Raw genomic sequence first — 15,309 nt, forward strand, 5'->3', positions numbered from 1 at the left:
AAAATAATTAAGATATGTAATAATTCACTAATTTCTAAATTCTTTTGTTTTATATATCTAATTTTGATAATTCATCAAAATAATACTATAGTTACACTCAAAAACTAAGACATCTTATTTAAATGTAATATATATATATATATATATAATAAATCAAATAATTCGTTAACACATAGGTTTTGGCCTAGACATCGAATAATCCGCCTAGTCGCTATTTCTTTACAACATGCCAAGTTACCGCCTAGTGATTTCTTGAACATTACTAAAATCTATCATATTAAAATGGTGAGATCATGAATTTAAAGTTCAACTCTAATGAAACTATATGTAATATATAAGTATTGGTACCAAAAACTCAATATGTAAACATTTTATAGAGTTTTCATCTAACAGTTTCATTTTTTTTTGATCAAAACAGTTTCATGTTTTTTCTTTAAATATTTATAGAGTAAAATACTAAATATTTGCACAATGCTTACCATGAAAAATATATTTCATACCAAATAATTAGAAAACAGTAGATTAAGTTTATATTGTAATGTACACTATTAAAATGTATTAATACTTAATTTTTGATCAAATATTAATACTTAATTTGATAATACATATATTATATTAAAACCCAAATATGTACACATTTATGAACAAAATTAGAAAACACATGTTTATATACAAATCCTTTTATTTATGGGAAATTAGGCCAAGTAGCTAAGAAAAAGAACAAAATTAAAAATCTAACCAAAATCCCCTCCTATCTCCTACTTTCTCTTCTTATCTCTCTCTCTCAAAATCTAATTTCTTTTTTTTTTTTGGTTATATAGCAAAAAAAAACCTTTATTTATTTGATCATAAAATATGTAATGTAATATAATATATTAAATATAGACAATGAAATCAAATCATATAGAATATTCTCAAATCCACGGGTATTTGCACCAGTGAGGCCGGCTATCCCTTTAACTCCAGTTTTGCATTCGGATATGAGAGTTAGTGACATTATTGATCAGGTAACGAAGGAATGAGATGTTGGTCTATTGGAAGATTATGTTACCTCTGCAGATATACCACTTATAAAGAGTTTGGTCATAAACTCAATTCATTGCCGTGATACATTCTATTGGTCCTATATTAAGAATGACGAGTACACAGTTAAATCTAGATACTGGACATCTCATAACTTATTAAAATCTGAGGAAAAAAAGAAGGTACTGGAGACAAGTATTACCAAGCTCCAAACCTTTGCTTGGAAGGTAAAAGCGCCTAAAAAGATATGTCATTTTATTTGGCAATTGATAACAAGTCATGTCGCTGTAACAAGGAACCTAGTACGACGTAATATGAGGTGCGATAATTATTGCCTACGATGTGGAGAACCAGAAGAATCTGTAACTCATGCCATATTCGAGTGTCCGCCTGCTCAACAAGTTTAGTCCCTATCAGCGACCCCAACAAGTCCAAATATCTTCTCGTACCGAGTATTTATAGACTATCTCTTTTGGAGGAAAAAAAAGCATTGTTGAACCTGAATTAGACAGAGATCCATTGGAGTTAGTTCGTTATACAGAGAGTGAATGTCAAGCTTCGTTTAGTGCAAATGAGAGGGTGCCGCCAATTGTACAAGATCACAGCAGTGAGGAACCTCAAGTCTTAAGTTTGAACAATATTTGCATGATAGATGGGTCATGCACATCCACAGCTCAGTTCAGTGGATGTGGATGGGTATAGATGGACATCATTGGAAAGGCTCAACTTATGGGGACACGAAACCACGTTCGACGTGAATCAGCCTTGCATTCAGAAGTAAAAGCACTGCAATGGAAGATGAAGAATATGCTTCAACATTCGACATATCATAGCTTTGGGACAGGTTGTAAGGAGATGATTGATATGATCAAGGAGCTTCTTCGTGCATGGCCGAGTTTCACAACAGAATTAGAAAGGATTGAGACTCTGCCATATATGCTTTCCAGACTTTAAAATCACCTATGTTCCACGAGCGCAAAATCAGATTTCAGACTCTAGCTAGGACTTCTAGATCTTTTCATAGGGAACTTTATTTTATTGGTTGTTCTATTCCGGTTTGGTTACCCATACCATCTCAAGTTTGAGCAATAAAATAGCTCGTTCGTTGTTAAAAAAGAAGAAGAATATCCTCAAATAATAAGTTTTAAAAATATTATTTCATAGGTTTGTATAAAATACACGCATAATACTTTGTAGATTTGGAGGTTAAAAATATCTCTCATATATTAATATTTTAGTTTCACAGAAATTTCAGATATCAAATTTCTATAAAAATCCGTAACAAATTTATAAAAATATGTTGAATTATGTATATTTAAAATATGGAATTTCAATAAAACCCAAAACTTAACCATCCAATAACAAAATTTAAAATATGTGAATATATATATATATATATATATATATATATTAGATGTGAGATTTCAATAAAATTCAGAAATTAACAAACCAATAACAATTTATGACAAAAATAATTGAATTATGAATCTATTCTTCCACATATTTATCGATAAAAATAACAATATTTCGTATGTTAAAAGCGATGATCTGGATCTAATATCCAATTAAAACACTATTACATCAGAAACGTTTGAACTGTAATCCAAAATTTTGGTTTTGGTTCAAATTGGATGATAAGTTTGGTTTTTCTTTTTTTTTTATAAAGTTGCTTCATTTTAATAGAGTAAAAAATGATTATCGGTCCGGTTTACCCTGGTAGTCGATTAATTCAATCTACAATTTAAAAGTCTTTCAGAAATATACTTTGGTGACAAACACACAAAAATGTCCAATTTCACATAATATATAAATAAGTAAATAATAAAAACAAATAAAGTAAAAAATGAAGAAGGGACTCTTCTCTGCTCTCTGCATCTAATCTAACCATCTACTACGACAAGTAGTTTAGTTTCCCTCATCACATTAAAAGAGAATCTTTTCTCTTCTTATGCGCATCCTCCTCAACAACTCGCTCGCCCTCCGCGCCGCCGCCCCGATCCGCTCTCTCCTGTTCGGCAGCAAGAAGTGGTCTTCGGCGATGTCGATTCCTCCTCCTAGCATCTCCGCCTCGGAAGAAGCTCTGGCGGGGAGGCTGTGGATCAAGTTCAACAGAGAGTGCATCTTCTCTATGTACAGCCCCTTCGCCGTCTCTTTGGCCGCCGGCAATCTCAAGATCGAGACCTTCCGTCAGTATATTGCTCAGGATGTTCATTTCCTCAAGGCCTTTGCTCACGCGTGAGTTCTCTCCTCTCTTACTTAGCCTTTTGAGTTAGGGCTATAAAGATTGGATCTTTATCAGTTGTACGGTTTTGGAATCATGTCAGCTTTTCTTGAATCACGATCACCTCTTACTTTTTTTCGATTAGTAAGGATTACGAACGTATCAAGAAGACTTGTTTTTATAGATGGTTGTTTTTAAGGTTTTTATTTCATTATAATATGTTTTTTTTAAAGATCTCTAAGGTTGTTTTTCACCTTACGTTTAGTGTTGCTGTTCCTGACATGGGGATATATAGTTATGTTTTGATTATAGCAGTTGATCGCTTGGTTTTGACTTTTGTTTCAATGAGTCTGTGCAACTCGTTTTTGTAAATAAAAAAGATTTGCTTTGCTTTTCCTGCAATGTTAGGTATGAGTTGGCCGCAGAGTGTGCTGATGATGATGATGATAAGTTGGCAATTTCTGACTTGAGGAAAAGCGTCATGGATGAGTTGAAAATGCACGACTCTTTTGTACAGGTACATCATTAGATTGGGAAACTAAAATTCTGATTGTTGGAGGATGATGGATCTGTATATCTTCTGATTGTCTCCTCTGAATGGTTGATTTTTGTTTTGAGAGAGTTTAAATGTTTCAATAAAATTGAGTGAATTAGTTATTATAACCTTCCTGGTGTTGAATTTCAAGCGCTATAAGTCATGTTTTTGTTATGTTTGGTTTATTGACATATATTGATTGGTCTTGCAGGATTGGGATTTAAACATCAGCAAAGAAGTAAGTGTTAACTCAGCAACATTGAGATACACCGAGTTCTTATTAGCTACAGCATCCGGAAAAGTAGAAGGACTCAAAGCTCCTGGCATGCTTGATACTCCATTTGAGAAAACCAAAGTCGCCGCCTACACGCTTGGTGCTGTGACACCTTGCATGAAGCTGTATGCCTTTCTTGGTAAGGAGTTTGGAGCGCTTCTAGATTCGAGTGAAGTGAACCATCCCTACAAGAAATGGATCGAAAATTATTCTAGTGATGCATTCCAGGTATGTAATAGTTTCATGTCTCTGTCTGTTCTGCCAAGTTCCAATGGTTTGTAGTATATGAATTGTTGTCTGCTTTCCTTTTTTTTTTCCAGGCATCAGCTAAGCAAACTGAAGACTTGCTTGAGAAGCTTAGTGTCTGTATGACTGGCGAAGAGCTGGACATCATTGAAAAACTGTATCAACAGGCCATGAAACTTGAAGTTGAGTTCTTCCATGCACAACCGTTTGATCAGCCTACCATAGTTCCGCTGCTGAAGAACCATTCAAAAGATGAGCTGATGATATTTTCTGATTTTGATCTGACTTGCACCGTTGTTGATTCTTCTGCTATTTTAGCCGAAATTGCAATCGTAACAGCCCCGAAAGATGATCAGGGTCAGCAAATCAATCGGATGCTTTCGGCTGACCTTAAGAACACCTGGAGTCTACTTTCCAAACAGTATACAGAGCATTATGAAGAGTGCATAGAGAGTATTCTGAATAAGGAAAAAGGTCAGGCCCCGTTTACTTTTACTTGATCATGTATGCCTTTTATAAAGTGCTTGAGCCTTTCTCTTTTAATTTGCAGCGGACAAGTTTGACTACGAGGGTTTGTGTGAAGCACTAGAGCAGCTGTCAGAGTTTGAGAAAAAGGCAAACGACCGAGTGATTGAGTCTGGTGTACTCAAGGGCCTGAATCTCGATGACATCAAGCGAGCTGGGGAAAGGTTGATTCTTCAAGATGGCTGCATCAGTGTCTTCCAGAAAATTTTGAAGACTCAGGATGTGAATGCAAAACTCCACGTGCTTTCGTATTGTTGGTGTGGTGACCTCATCAGAGCAGCCTTTTCTGCACGTATGTGTGCCAAAATCTCTTTATTTCATAATTTTATTGCAGACAATTAATAATGCTAAAAAAAAATAGCAACTTTTTTATTTACAGGGGGAGTAGATGCAGTGGAAGTACATGCAAATGAATTCACATTCGAGGAATCCATCTCGACTGGAGAAATAGAAAGAAAAGTGGAATCCCCAATCGACAAGGCTCAACAGTTCAAGAGCATCCTACAAAACAGAAAGAAGGATGAGGAGAAAAGCATCCTCACTGTTTACATTGGAGATTCAGTAGGTGACTTGCTCTGTCTTCTGGAGGCAGACATAGGAATAGTGGTGGCCTCTAGCTCGAGCCTCAGGAGAGTGGGAAGCCATTTCGGGGTCTCATTTGTGCCTTTGTTCTCTGGAATTGTGCAAAAACAGAAACAAGAAGAAACGTGGAAGGGGCTCTCTGGCACACTTTACACGGTATCAAGCTGGGCTGAAATACATTCCTTCGCTCTTGGATGGGAGTAAACGGCAGAACAAATATATGATTGAAGTTTGTATATACTGCCGGGGGGTGGCTAGTTTTTTTATCAAGAGCCACATACATATAAGTTTTCAAAGTTGTGACATGATTTACTTTGGCAAGTCATGATTTATATAAGCTTCTCTTGGCTTTTTTGACACAAAAGATGTGAGACCGAGATGTCATTTGATGTTTTGCATATACAATAAAAACATTTATAATACATATTCTTGAGGGGAAATGTTTTTTTTTTTCTTTAAACTGTATTTTAATATTTAACTAAATAAACTAGAATAGAGGTTGCATATGCATGATGAGCTACTCCCAACTATAATGAAAAATCTCTACCCCAGTTGAGAAACTCGAGGAGATTATTTTGCTCTGTTCGGTGTTTTGGAATCTTTTTATTTGGTGGTGTCGTCGTGTTTTTCTTTTACAAACTTGCATTCCGCTTCATGTGACCTCATTCGAGAAGACTTCTAAGCTTCCGATCTGTGAAAATTCCTTTCCGTTATTTGTTTTTTTTTCTTTTTTGAACTCTCTCTCTTCCTTACTAGTTCATGAGATTTTGCATAAGAAACAGATGGAATCTGATTTGGTTTCATATAGAGACAGTGTAAAAGTAAGTTTAGGATGGGTTCCCCTTTTGTTAACAGGTTTTTCGTGTTTGATCTTTAACTCTCTTTTGGGTTAATTTGTTAAACTAAAATTAAGAAAAAGTTAACACTCTAGTGAATAGTGATCATCATTATAATAGCAATTGACTGCAGATGTATATGAACGGGCAACTTGTATGTCGATCAATCTACAAATCCAAGTGAAGCTCGAAATGTTCTTTCTTACTGTCTCACTATCATTCTCAAGGACATGATCCCAGAAGAAAATACAAACAACAAAAATAAAAGATCAGAAGACAATGACAATTACCTCAAAAAAGAAAAAAAAAAAAAAACTGGACAACTTCACCGGATCGATTGCCCACGGCCGCATCCAACATCGCTGTTATGACAAGACCATCAAAAAGTTGAAAGTGAAAATTAAGCAACTGAACTTCTAAATCAACAAGCCAAAGGCAACAGATGAACATAAGCTAATGTCTTTACCTTCACCAGTAAAGAGGAGGAGTACATGAAGAACCTTCAATTCTTATTCGCACTTTATGGAGCGATAGATGTGACGGACAAAGAAAAGGGATGCACGGAATCCAACTGCCCCGAGCATAAGGAAGAATCCGTAGCAGATGCATGCCATGTAGCCGAAGAAGAATGAGGTCTGCATGAACCCTGTCATATCCGATCGTGCATAGTAGTAATACAAGCAGTATGCGTAAACGAATACGCCTGTTGATCCCCCGCATAGCAACGATCTTCAAGAAACAAATGAGAGAAAAAGTTTAGTTAGCAATCATTAGACAAACATAAAGCATTGATCTAACAAAGAATCAAGTATTGTTACTACTACTAGACGATTTCTATAAAAACATTACCTCCACCACCACTCATGGTCTTCGGCAGCAAGCTGGAAGTATGTTAATGCAACCGTGATGAAAGCAGTGACTATGACGAGAATAAGGAAGACGATAGACAGAATACTATAGATGGTGTATATTCTGTGACCCCAAACACTGGCAAATATGTAGTAAAGCTCGATGTAAATGGCACTGAACGGCAAAAAGCCAGCCATGGCCATCTGCGGAAGTGTTCTTCTGTACCAGCGCATCGGTGGGATCTCTCTTGGGTATTTTGTGGTGCGGCAAGGAGCTTGAAACTCAGATTTTCTGTTCTTCCCGGCGATACCTCCCAATATTAACAGTGGAGAGGTAACCAGTGCCCATATGAGGAAGATAACAACAATTGTCCCGAACGGCAACGCTGCAGTGGCTTGGTAAGCAATCGCAACGGTATTAAGGAAGGAGAAAGTGAGTAAAAGAGGTCCGCAGAAGAGGCTTCCAGTCAGCATAACATTCCTAACCTGACAAAACAATCAATCTATTGAATTGTAAAACTGTTCAACAAATTGTAAACCCATAAACTGGCACATCACTACTTACCCAGTTAGTTCCTTCTAGCTGGCAATAGAAAGAAGAAGCAGTATATCCAGCAATCCCTGAAGTGAGAGCATATATGACAACCAATGCAGTAAACAATGCTCCACGGTTGTAGGGATAAAAGACACCGACTAATGCAAGCATAAATATGAAAACCGCCCTGCATATAAATGAAAAAGATGTGTGTGTTACTGAGTGAAAAAAGACAACAGCATGCCAGGAAGCGCACCACAACTCACGTACAGAGTAAACAGTTGTGTGCCAGAACCAAGGGCTGCAGCCAGCAGCGATTTGTGTATTGGGAACCTGAATACATCACCATGGAGCAATTTCCACCCAGTCTCTTCTTGGTCATCAGCCGCCTCTTCATCATGTGAATACCTATTAAGTTTATAGGGTAAGCTAGTGAAAATATTAAAAAAACGTCACACGCATATTCAATGAACTGTGTAAGCTAATAGCTTACTTAACAAAATCATTCTTCAAGACTCTCATGAGAATAGTTGCAAGGAAACCAGTCAAGAGAAGAACAGTGACGCATGAGTTAATAATCGAGAACCAGTGGATCTCCAAGTGATGTGGGGTTGAGGAAGCGAGTGAGTACTTCTCCATCCTCTTCTCGAATGGGATTTCAGTTTCCTTCCACCGAACAGTGTAAGTGAAATCAACTTCGACTTCCTTGTCCTCAGTCAAGTCGACGAGGAAGCTCTGGTCAGTTCTCACAATAATCTCAATAACACGGTCCTTATTGTAGAAAATCTCAAACTGCAGGTGGTTGAAGAGGTAATATTTGAACTCGGACGGGTCAGATTTGCCGTCCTTGACAACTTTCCCCAGGAAACCCCAGATGGGCAAGTCATCATAATACATCTGAAAGTAGTAGTCTCTGGAGATGACATCTCGAAACTGAGCAACGTCTTCTCTACTCAACCTCTTTCTGCATGCGACATGAGAGTTCTTCTCACCCAAAAACTCTAGTTTGTAAGGAGCAGTGACTAACCGATCTCCATTGAGAACTTCCCCGAGAGCTTCCTTCTTTTCCTTAACAGGAGCTGTAAAAAAGAAACATATGCCTCACGTATCAGAATCTCAATAATGGAACAAAGCAATTGAGAATCCGTAGGTACCTGAAGAACAAAAGGGTAGATCAAAGTATCGGTACGTTTCACTGCAAAAAGGTATATATAAACACAGTGGTTAGCTCTCACCTCAGCTTAAGAAAGAACCAATACGATTGAAAACAAAATCTAAGGCGATTTAGCTTTACACTACCAATTAACATTCCCTACTGACTGATTCAATCGACCAAGGCTACTTATCACAATTGGTATGATTCAGATTAAAATCGGAATCAGGAATCAGAGGAGCGGCGGAGCTAACGAAGATGAGATCAGATCTGAATAGAGATTTGCAACAGACCTCGGATTGTGAAACGGGCCGACTTTGTTGGCGTAAAGGGGAACGTCATCGCCGACCTTGTAACGGTGATCGGAACCGTCGGATATCACCGGAGAAACGCCGTAGATGAAGAAAACAAGCAGAAGCAGCAGAAGGTGCGGTGGTTTCTCCATGATTAGCGACGATGAGAGAAAATGAGGTTTAAGCGGTTGGTTCGATGATCATGAGCGATAAACGTACGAGTGAGGGTGATTTTGTTTCTCCGCGATGCAACTCATCATCATACGCTGCCGTTTTGTTATTTTCTTTCCCTTGCTTTCAGTATTTTCTCTATTTAATAAGACCACACTTCCCTTTTTTTTTTGGTAAAAATTTTCAACTGATTTTGATACAACAACAGACGAAATTACTATTTGTGATTAGCTGAACCGGCGGAAAACGGGTTATCCCTAAAAATGAAATCCCGCACAGTAGAAACATTACCCCCAAAAAGAAAACATATAAAGACATTATAACCTTAAAAAAATAATCTTACAATAAAGAAAATGATTGCTGACTACATGAAGTATTGATTATCACATGATTAACGCTGCTAACCATACAAACTAACAAATGTATATTTAGCTACACGAAATATATATTATGCATGACAATATTTTTCAATTTTATGATGTTACGTAGTAAACTTCACGAGTTTAATTTCATTCATCCAAAAAATGATGTGTATATCAGAAATCATTTAAATCTCTCGTTTCATCAATTAAAAGGTGACGAATTTGACGGTAATTTGCCTAATTGATCTGTGTTTAAAAGCATAAGAATATTTTTAACAAATCTAATTTACAAAATCAATATGTTTTACAAATTTTGATAAGTAGTGTTTTAACATTTTTATTTTAGTGTATTTGAAAAAAATATAACTATATTATTTTTATTTATATTTATATTAAATATAAAAGTTATATAAGATATTATTTAATTTAGTTTTTAATTCTATAAATCTGTTTTGGTATGAACTTTTAACAAAATTTCTGTAATTCGTTTGATTAATTATGTGATATATACTTATTTGATAAAAACATTATTATAAATCTTCTTTGATGTTAATTTATTGACTCTAACATTTTATTTGTTTAACATGAAATTATTAAGTTAGTGAATTATTTTATATATTTTTACATAAACAAAAATTCAATTCATTTAAAATTAGTAAAACTTTCATATTAGATTCTTATTATTTGATTTATTTTTATTCTTAAAATTATATAATTTATAATTATATACGCAAGATTATGTTTGGTTTAAGTTGACATCACATAAGTTTTAAGCAAATAAAATGTTAGAGTTAATAAAGGACAGCAAATAAGTTTTATAATTAAAAAATTATCAAAGAAGTAGATATCACAGAATTAATCAAACGAATTACAATTTTTTTATTAAAAGTTCATAACAAAACAGATTAAAATAATTAAAAAATAAAATAGATTATTATAAATAAAAATAATACAATTATATAGTTTTGAAATACATTAAAATAAAAATGTTAAAACACTAAAATAAAAATGTTAAAACACTACTTATTAAAAGTTCATAGCAAAACAAATTAATTTCGATAAAAATAAAACTATTATATAGTTTTTAAATCCACTAAGATAAAAATGTTAAAACACTACTTATCAAAAAATGTTTAAAACATATTGATTTTGTTAAAAATATTATTACGCTTTTAAAATGTAGATTTAAAATTAATTTAGTTAAATTATAGTCGGATCGGTCATATTTTAATTATTGAAACAAGATATTTAAACGATTTCTAACATCCACATTATTTTTAGGATGAATGAAATTAAATTCGTAATCTTAACTACATAACATCATAAAACCGAGTGATGTTGTCGTGCATAACATATACATCGTGTGGTTAACCATGTGATGACCAATACTTCATGTTGTGAGCAATCATTTTCTTTAAAATAAGTAACTAGACTTCCAAGCCACCGCTAATTATCTAAAAAAATACAGAGAATTCATTACCTTAAAATTGCTTAACAGGAATCCATTTGGCCAATCCACACTTTCATTACCAATTATATTTATTATCTCAACAAAAAAAAAACGAAAAAAACAATAGTAAAGAGGGAGCGAACTGAAATGAGAAACCCTCCTACTGATAAGTTTATATTTAATTAAATTTAAGATATATTATTAAATTAATATTTGGTTTAAATACATAATAGAGATACTCTAACAACGATGATGACATTTGAACTCCAGATTGTTGTTGGGATCATCAGCCGGTATTATGAGTAAAGGTTACTTTTCCTCTTTTATATCTACTTTTATATTCAGGAGGTGACTACACGGGTTATGCCCGCATTATGAAGTCAGGGAAAATACATACCCAAACAATATTAACATGCCAAAACATTCCTAAACTAAATAAGAATTTGAACTGCATACCTAAGCTCATAATAAGTAGCTAAAACATGCCTATAGCCGGTTATATGATGATTTGGACTATTTTTTAAATTTTTTTTTATTTTAGTCCCTATAATTCTATTTTTTTGTTAATATGCCTTAAATAACTTAAATAACCATATTTATCATATTTATAATTTCAATTTTATTTTTTTACCAGATTTAAATTAAATTTAAATAAGAAATTTAATTAATTATCAGAAATTTACATAGTTATCATATACAATATATTAATTAATTTAGTTATCAAAGTATGTTATCTACCTTATTAAAACATGAGAATTAATTATAAATAATCTTACTCATATGTAATATTTACAAGAAATACCACTCAATTTATATTTATATAAAATTTTCTTTACAAATATAGTCATTCAAATTTTAATCAACATAACTAAAAATACTCTTTAGAAATTTGATTTTACAGTACAGATCTTTAATAACCAAAAATAGTTTCGAACGCAGCATCGCAAGAAAAAAAAATACCGCACAAAACCACTAGATCATATTACATTATTTTTATTTTGCTACAAAACTAGTATGTAATATTAATAATACACAAAAAATTTACAAAACTATTTTCCGATTAATTCTCGTATAATTACCAAATAATTGATTCGGCACTAGGTTAGGGTCAAGCGCACACATTATGCCTAGCGTAATTAACATTGGTTTTGATAACTACAAACAAAAATTACAAATTTTGAATTTTATTTATATTATATATATCACGCAAGAACAGAATAAGATTTACAAATAAAATAATCTAAGAAAATAAAAAAATATTTTATAAACTTTAAAAACTAGTGAGATTAAATTAGGCTTTAAATTATGATACTGTTTTTATGTTGATTTCTATTTATTTAAATTTTTTGTATCAAATATTTGAATATGAAATAATAAGAATAATAATATATTTATATGGAGTTATACCCCAATTCCCTAAACCGGTCAAACCAGTTCTGCAATTGCCTAATTTGGAGTCTCACCGGTTCAATCTTAGTCAAACCAAATAATGGCGACCAGGAGAGGTTTCTAAGCATCTAAGAATTATATCCAGTGACTCAGGAGGAGTTAGAATTCTTACCATGCACCGAAGCCCAGATGATCAGGAAGATCTATTTATGGCCACACTTTTTTTATTTGGAGTTTCAAGCATTCAAACTACAACAGTTCTTTTTCCCATCAAGATTGGCCCGATTTCTATCCATACTTCTGCAGTAAAGAAGTTCCCAAAAAACTCACTTACAGCCTTAAACCGTCCAGATACAAAGCCATCATCTCAGCTCTTGAATCAAGCCATTTAAACCAAGAAATCCTCCAACAGCTAGTTTTCTTTATGTTTGATTTTATTTCCTCTCTTTTGTTATTCTGAGCAAGGGCCACGACCTATATAAGCTCACTCTATTGCTTTGTAAAAATCACCTTTCAATCTTCAAGAAATAATATTCAGTTTGTTTATTTATATCAAAGAGAGTTTTTGAATAGAAATCTGTCTTTAGGATACTTGAGTGATTCTTGTGTTCTAATGATTCGTCTAGCATAGGTTGTTTGTGTGATTCAACAGCCAGTGTTATTCCAGATTGAGAGAGTCAATCAAACCCACGGATTGAGAGAGTCAATCATCTTCTATCCTTCACCAATTCCATCATCGATCATCAATCATCTATCCATCAATCCATCCCATTCTATCTCTATCTATTTATTTAATTTTCTGTTCTTATTTTATTATTCAAAAACTCATTGTTCTTTCTTTGTTTTCAGGATAGATTGGACTTAAAAAGAACAGCAAGTCGGCCATTTTGAGCATCTTCCCATCCGATCTCCATCTCTATCAATAAGATCGACCCATCGACCATCCAGCCCATCGACCCAGCTTCCCAGCCTGCAACATTTGGTATCAGAGCCAGGTTTTGATTGCCTTAGCTCCTTGTGAATTCGATCCCTAAGTGCTATAGCTCGACCTCTTATTTGATATCAGTAACTCAAATAATTAAAATCTGTTATGCCACATGCACATTTGGTTAAGAACTTTGCTATCTAATACAGTGTGTCACATGCTATAACCTTTGCTACGTCTGTCCTTCTCAGGAATTGACATAAGTTATGTGGCGGGGGGATAAAGCTATCCACCTCTTTTCCATATCATCACAGTCCAATGATAATATATAAGAATAGGAAAGTCTTTTGATAAATAATAACATGGACAATCTTTTAGCACGATGAGTATGTCTGATCTTCTCTTTGGAATATAAACTGAAACTTAAGAAGTGAGAGTCACCTCGTCCTTTATCATAAGCGTTCCATATAGTGGGAATATACTCAATCATCATATAGTGGGAATATACTCAATTATTTTTGCCGTTAATTGTCCCAATATGCTCATGGAGTTATCATCAAAACTTTGAATCTAGGACTTTCTCGTAACTGGGTCTTCAATGAATACCGATAGTTCTTAGAGCGGTGTGAAAATTTGCAATCATCACTTCATTCACAACCATAGCTTTATACCTTAGATTCGGGTTGAAAAAAAATCTTGGGGGTTATCTCAATCTTAGAAGAAAAGTTAGGATTAGATGAAAAGATTTGAAATATACGCTTTTAGAGAAACTCATATGTTAGATTGGCTTGATGGACATGATTCTGTGAGAATAATAAATACTGGAGATTGTTAAAGGAAAATAGGTAAGAAGAAATGAAACAATATAATCTAGAATGATTAGTTTTTTTTATGACTGTAATTACAACTCAATGAGCTTTCCACACAAACATGATAAGATATTTTTGGAAAAGAAAAAATCATACCCTCTGATACACTCGAAAAGGCCATAAAATTATGTTGAACCCCAAATCTTGAATTTAATCAAGTTTTTATGATATCAGGGAACTAGCTTTTGTGTTTGTAGAAATATGGGAGCCAGATTTCTTTATATATGTCATATATTTAGTCTTGCAGTGAAAACGAAACTTCATATTTTTTTTTTTTGGTAAATATGTTAAGACTTCATATTTTTTTTGATATTACAAAAATGGTCAAATACATAGATATTTTAAAGAAAAAGCATTTAACATTTTTCCAGTTTTATTTGTGATATTATGGACATTTTGGTCCACCGTCCTTGGTTTTCAAGTTATTATAACAAGGACATTCTTCTTTATGTCCATAAGTTCCCGATGGCACACACAAACACTTATTACAACAATAGTTACAAAAGAATAGGCATTGCTTCTGGTGAGATGTTGCTGAGCATCGGAAATCGCATGCTTTCGGACATTCTTTACACAAATACAAACAACATTAAATAAATCACTGTTTAGTCCATTCATCAATTCTGTAAAAAAAAAGATAACACTTTTTAAAACAAGATTACCATCTGGTGTAAGTGAACCTGGTCCTCCTTTCTGAAATGTTTTAAATGCACACGTTAGTTTGTTGATGACAAAAATGAATACAATAAATTTACAAATCCATATAATTATGATTTATAAAGATATACCATATGTATAGCCGGGGCTTCAGATGTACTCTCTATTTCATCGGCCTGTAGAAAAAATAAACAGAAATATAAAACCAGATTTTACTGAAATTATAAACCAAAAGAAGATGAAAAAATATTTGATTATTACATTGGAAAACTGAGTAGCGAACAACAAACTGAATACAGTAAGGACAACAATGAGTTTCATCATTCTTTTTTTTCTTTCTTCTACTATTGTTATTAAACTTTTATGTATTTCACCGGTCGATGATTATCTATTTATAACCAGAAACATTGGTTTA

The 15,309-nt window shown here is 33.6% G+C and overlaps 3 protein-coding genes across 3 annotated transcripts; 1 reads left to right on the plus strand and 2 right to left on the minus strand.

Moving 5' to 3' along the window:
- Positions 1 to 2,868: 2,868 nt before the first annotated feature.
- LOC103833758 (bifunctional TH2 protein, mitochondrial) lies at positions 2,869 to 5,858 on the plus strand. The gene is made up of 6 exons (XM_009109828.3): positions 2,869 to 3,258; positions 3,653 to 3,761; positions 3,991 to 4,281; positions 4,374 to 4,773; positions 4,850 to 5,116; positions 5,204 to 5,858. The coding sequence occupies exons 1-6, from the start codon at positions 2,972 to 2,974 to the stop codon at positions 5,608 to 5,610; spliced, it is 1,761 nt and encodes a 586-aa protein (XP_009108076.1). The 5' UTR covers positions 2,869 to 2,971; the 3' UTR covers positions 5,611 to 5,858.
- Positions 5,859 to 6,334: 476 nt separating this feature from the next.
- On the minus strand, positions 6,335 to 9,356 carry LOC103833759 (transmembrane 9 superfamily member 4). Its single transcript, XM_009109829.3, has 8 exons — positions 9,072 to 9,356; positions 8,780 to 8,820; positions 8,119 to 8,704; positions 7,896 to 8,033; positions 7,656 to 7,812; positions 7,092 to 7,576; positions 6,709 to 6,971; positions 6,335 to 6,604 (listed from the first exon to the last, which is right to left on the minus strand). The coding sequence occupies exons 1-7, from the start codon at positions 9,221 to 9,223 to the stop codon at positions 6,752 to 6,754; spliced, it is 1,779 nt and encodes a 592-aa protein (XP_009108077.1). The 5' UTR covers positions 9,224 to 9,356; the 3' UTR covers positions 6,335 to 6,604; positions 6,709 to 6,751.
- Positions 9,357 to 14,524: 5,168 nt separating this feature from the next.
- Positions 14,525 to 15,297, minus strand: LOC103833760 (gibberellin-regulated protein 12). Its single transcript, XM_009109830.3, has 4 exons — positions 15,156 to 15,297; positions 15,026 to 15,070; positions 14,900 to 14,930; positions 14,525 to 14,804 (listed from the first exon to the last, which is right to left on the minus strand). Exons 1-4 carry the CDS (start codon positions 15,216 to 15,218, stop codon positions 14,623 to 14,625), a joined length of 321 nt encoding a protein of 106 aa, XP_009108078.1. The 5' UTR covers positions 15,219 to 15,297; the 3' UTR covers positions 14,525 to 14,622.
- Between the last annotated feature and the right edge of the window lie 12 nt (positions 15,298 to 15,309).

The sequence above is a fragment of the Brassica rapa genome, chromosome A08, assembly GCF_000309985.2.
Source record: "Brassica rapa cultivar Chiifu-401-42 chromosome A08, CAAS_Brap_v3.01, whole genome shotgun sequence".
Lineage (NCBI taxonomy): Eukaryota > Viridiplantae > Streptophyta > Magnoliopsida > Brassicales > Brassicaceae > Brassica > Brassica rapa.

Excerpts from the sequence above, each read along its gene's own strand:
- LOC103833759 (XM_009109829.3), bottom strand. The coding sequence starts at position 9,223 with ATGGAGAAACCACCGCACCTTCTGCTGCTTCTGCTTGTTTTCTTCATC. Across the intron at positions 8,705-8,779 it reads TCTACCCTTTTGTTCTTCAG|CTCCTGTTAAGGAAAAGAAG; the intron begins GTACCTACGGAT and ends TCTTTTTTACAG. Across the intron at positions 6,972-7,091 it reads GACCATGAGTGGTGGTGGAG|ATCGTTGCTATGCGGGGGAT; the intron begins GTAATGTTTTTA and ends TGTTTCTTGAAG.
- LOC103833758 (XM_009109828.3), top strand. The coding sequence starts at position 2,972 with ATGCGCATCCTCCTCAACAACTCGCTCGCCCTCCGCGCCGCCGCCCCG. Across the intron at positions 3,259-3,652 it reads CTCAAGGCCTTTGCTCACGC|GTATGAGTTGGCCGCAGAGT; the intron begins GTGAGTTCTCTC and ends CTGCAATGTTAG. Across the intron at positions 4,282-4,373 it reads ATTCTAGTGATGCATTCCAG|GCATCAGCTAAGCAAACTGA; the intron begins GTATGTAATAGT and ends TTTTTTTTCCAG.
- LOC103833760 (XM_009109830.3), bottom strand. The coding sequence starts at position 15,218 with ATGATGAAACTCATTGTTGTCCTTACTGTATTCAGTTTGTTGTTCGCT. Across the intron at positions 15,071-15,155 it reads TCGCTACTCAGTTTTCCAAT|GCCGATGAAATAGAGAGTAC; the intron begins GTAATAATCAAA and ends TTTTTTCTACAG. Across the intron at positions 14,931-15,025 it reads AAGCCCCGGCTATACATATG|AAAGGAGGACCAGGTTCACT; the intron begins GTATATCTTTAT and ends AAAACATTTCAG.